The sequence below is a fragment of the Galeopterus variegatus genome, unplaced genomic scaffold, assembly GCF_000696425.1.
Source record: "Galeopterus variegatus unplaced genomic scaffold, G_variegatus-3.0.2 Scaffold391, whole genome shotgun sequence".
Lineage (NCBI taxonomy): Eukaryota > Metazoa > Chordata > Mammalia > Dermoptera > Cynocephalidae > Galeopterus > Galeopterus variegatus.
In genome coordinates this window covers 298,880-302,595 of record NW_007726502.1, presented here as the reverse complement: position 1 = coordinate 302,595, position 3,716 = coordinate 298,880, and the positions used below count along the sequence as shown (strand labels likewise).

General features: G+C 53.0%; 1 protein-coding gene across 1 annotated transcript in view; it reads right to left on the bottom strand.

The window, feature by feature from the left end:
- SCNN1B (sodium channel, non-voltage-gated 1, beta subunit) overlaps positions 1–3,716 on the bottom strand; it is a 27,786-nt gene that overhangs the window by 21,891 nt on the left and 2,179 nt on the right. Inside the window, exon 2 of the mRNA XM_008568258.1 lies at positions 2,483–2,759. Within this exon, the coding sequence (XP_008566480.1) occupies positions 2,483–2,759 (277 nt within the window). The remainder of the gene's footprint in view (positions 1–2,482; positions 2,760–3,716) is intronic.

Sequence of the window (3,716 nt, the reverse complement as noted above, 5' to 3'; positions counted from 1 at the left end):
CCAGGAACCCCCCCCCCCCATGTACCGGGATGCACAGACAAACACACACAGTCTCGTGTACAGATGCGTGCACAGACAGATGTCCACGCTGACATCCACAGCCTCATGATGTCATGGTCACAACTATGCACACACCTATCCATACTAGCCCCCCAGATCAATGTACCAAGAGTCACACAAGTGGCCACCACACTTACACTTACATGGACAGACACACACACTCAGACCCTTCTGACCCCTGTCTCCTCTCCTGCCCCTCCCCAGGATTTCTGGACGCAGCTTCCCTGGAGGCTGTGCGGACATGAGGACTCAGGGCACTCTGCTCCTCCTCCACTCTCAGACCAACCTGGGCCTCGACAGACTGAGCCCGCAACTGGTGCAGGGACCCCTCCACCTCACCGCAGCCAGCCCAGCATGATGTCCTGCTCACTGCACAGATGCAGGACAGCTGTGCCCGGGAACTCTGACCTCAGCCACCAGGCCACTGCTGGTCTTTCTTTCTGGACACACAAACGCACCCCCAAGAGGCTGGGTAGAGGAATTTCATTTACATCCTTGTCCTTAGGCCCATTCCTGGAGCCTCCCTCTCCTCTTGGGGAGGTAATGAAAGTGCAGAACCCTTGCTCTGTCCCAGGCTCTGTCCTCAGGACTTCCGACCTCTATCATCCCATTCAATTTTCACAGCGACCCAATGAGGTAGGCATCAGTATCAACCCCAGCACCACGAAGAAACTCTCAGTGACGAAGCTGACGCCCAGAGGGGTTAGGGAAGGTGCAACAACAGCAGAGCCCCCCAAACCACACACACGCATGTACACACACATACACACATGCACATGCATACATGTACACACACTCATGCACACACACACATGCATGCACACACCACAACACACACACATACACACAATGCACACATGCACATGCGCACACATCACAACACATGCATGGACGCACATGCACACACATCACAACACATACATGCATGCACACACATGCACGAACACACACATGCGCATGCACACACATGCACGTGCACACCATGCATGCACGCACACAATCATGCATACAACACACATACTCACACACATGTGCACACATGCACACACACGTATACACACACACAGAGCTGACCCTGACAGCTGGTGTGGCCCAAGGATGGGCCTGCTTTGCAGATGAGGACATCGGCACAGGTAGCTGGTTAGCTGCACCACAAGGTAGCGGGGCCCTGGGTCAGAGCTGGCACTAGAGCTCAGCAGCCACATGCCATTTGCTGGTTTGCATGGAGAAGTGGGGGTGGGATGTCCCGGGATTGTGGGAAGCAAGACCACGTGAGTGAGCAAGGGCGGCAGTGGCGCCTTCTTCTAGGGCATCTGTGGCCCCCACCCAGGTCCCCATCAGAGGCTGATCATCAGAATCACTAGGGAGCCTGTTGACAATACAGATTCCTGGGCCCGGGCCCAGAACCACCCACTCAGATTCTCCAGGAGTGGGGCCCATGGAATTCTTCTAGGGCATCTGTGGCCCCCACCCAGGTCCCCATCAGAGGCTGATCATCAGAATCACCAGGGAGCCTGTTGACAATACAGATTCCTGGGCCCGGGCCCAGAACCACCCACTCAGATTCTCCAGGAGTGGGGCCCATGGATCTGTACCATGACAGAGCTCCCCCAGGGATCCTGAGCCACAGACAGGAGAATTTCTTCCCACTTGCAGGCTCCAAGATCAAATGACATGCCAGCCTCCCAGTGTAGGGCAGCCTTTCTTGGCATCTGACTATACTGCCCAGCTGTGGCTTTTCACCTGTCCAGTGTTTAAGTCCCTGTTCTTTGATAACAGGACTTGATTCGTCCTTCAGGGAAGCATGCTTCCCCTCGCTCAGTCCATGTGGTCTGACAGAAGCTGACATCACCCCCAGCTCCAGAGCACATGACCCAGGACTGGCCAATCTTGAGAGCCATCCTCTAGCCCAGAGTGATTGGGTTAGGTGAGCCTATGACCTGATGTGTCAGTCCTAGGACTTTTGCTGGGGCTATTGGGAGAGAGGGGCTCTTTTTCTGGGGAGATTGCTGAACCAGTGGGACATAGGACTGACACTGGCAGGGCCATGTGGAGTGAGCCTGCTGGAAAATGAGGTCTTCAGAGAGAAGAGCTGAACCAAAATGGAGAGAGGTAGAGCCCTGATGACAGCATTTGGGCACCTGGATCCAGCCATACCTGAACTCCAAATACCCCTGCATTTCTCAGTTATGTGAGCCAATGAATTCCCTGTTCTGCTTAAGTTAATTTGAGCTGGGTCATGTGCATCCAAATGAATCTTGACTAACATACCAGCTATTTCTATTTTTTTTTTAAAGCTCCGCCAACATATAAGATAGGTACTGGCTTGCCCCAGAAAGACCCAAGCTATTAAGGAAAAGAAACTCCCATCAGCCTCGTGGGATAGGGCTCATTGTTTGATGTGTGCCCAGGGACCACTTACTAGTCTCATGGCCATTTTGCAGCCCTGGGCATTGCAGATCTTTCCTGGTGTGAGGCTGCTGTTTGCTGAGCCAGTATGGTTATTGTCAAAGAGGTCAAGGACTATTGGGTGATTGGGATTCCGCTCGTCAATAAGGACCAGGGGTGTGTGATTCCAGATGGTGAAGTTCAGGGCCCTGGTGGCATTGACATGGCTTGTCTCAGGAGCCAGGATCCTCTCCAGGACTGCTTTCATCAGGTCATCCAGGTCCTTCAGCAAATGCTTGACTTTGGAATACCTGGATGGGGAGAGGGCAGGTTAGGGGGTCAGGGGCAGCTGCAAGACAGAGAAACTGGAATCTGGGGTCCTCTTTTACTCCAAGGTGGCTGTCACCACGTATGAGAAGAACGCCCTACTCCAGGATCCCTTCTCCGTCCACCCACGCATGCATCTATGTATCTTTCCACCACCCATTCTCTCATTTGTTGACTAAGTATTTAATGAGCACCTACTGTGTGCCAGGCACAGACAATGTGGTAGCAAACAAGACAGACTGGGTCTCTTTTCTTAAGAAATTCACATTCTAGTGAGGAAGAATCAGTAGCTCGTGGTTACTGATTGCTTATCATGTGCCAGGTGCTAGTTGCTTTCTATGTCTGATTTTATTTACTCTTGCCACAATTCTATTATCATGCCCACATACACACAAGGAAACTGAGGCTCTGGGAATGCTCTGATTTCCCAAGCTCACCCACTGATAAGGGGCAGAGCTGAGATTCAAACCTGGGTTTGGTGGGCTCCAGTGGACATGCTGTTTGTGCCATGGGGTTCTGACAGCTCCTTCCCAGAAGCGAGTGATTTGGGAGCAGGAGCCAGTTTCGGGAAGGAGAAGGTGGGTGAAGCCATGAAGCTGGCTCCTGTGTATTCTCTCAGCCGTGAGGGCTGCCATTTTGGTGAACAGTCAGAAATGTATTCATCAGGGCATATCCCTACCAGGCCTATACCCCAGCCACTTCAAATCCAATTTACCCAAGACCCTGTCTCAGAACATGGTCACCAGGGCCTTGCCAGCTCTGGCTGGAGGACTTCCTGCAGGAGGGAGCTCTAAACCCCAGGCAGGGGCCAAGGTCCTGGTACGAAGGTGTACTATGGCCATTGGCTCAGACACGACACTGCCTGTCCTCTGACCATTAAACCAGCCACCTGTACACACATAGGAAGAGGAGGACAGGGAAGGGTGGCAGGCTGTGCAGGG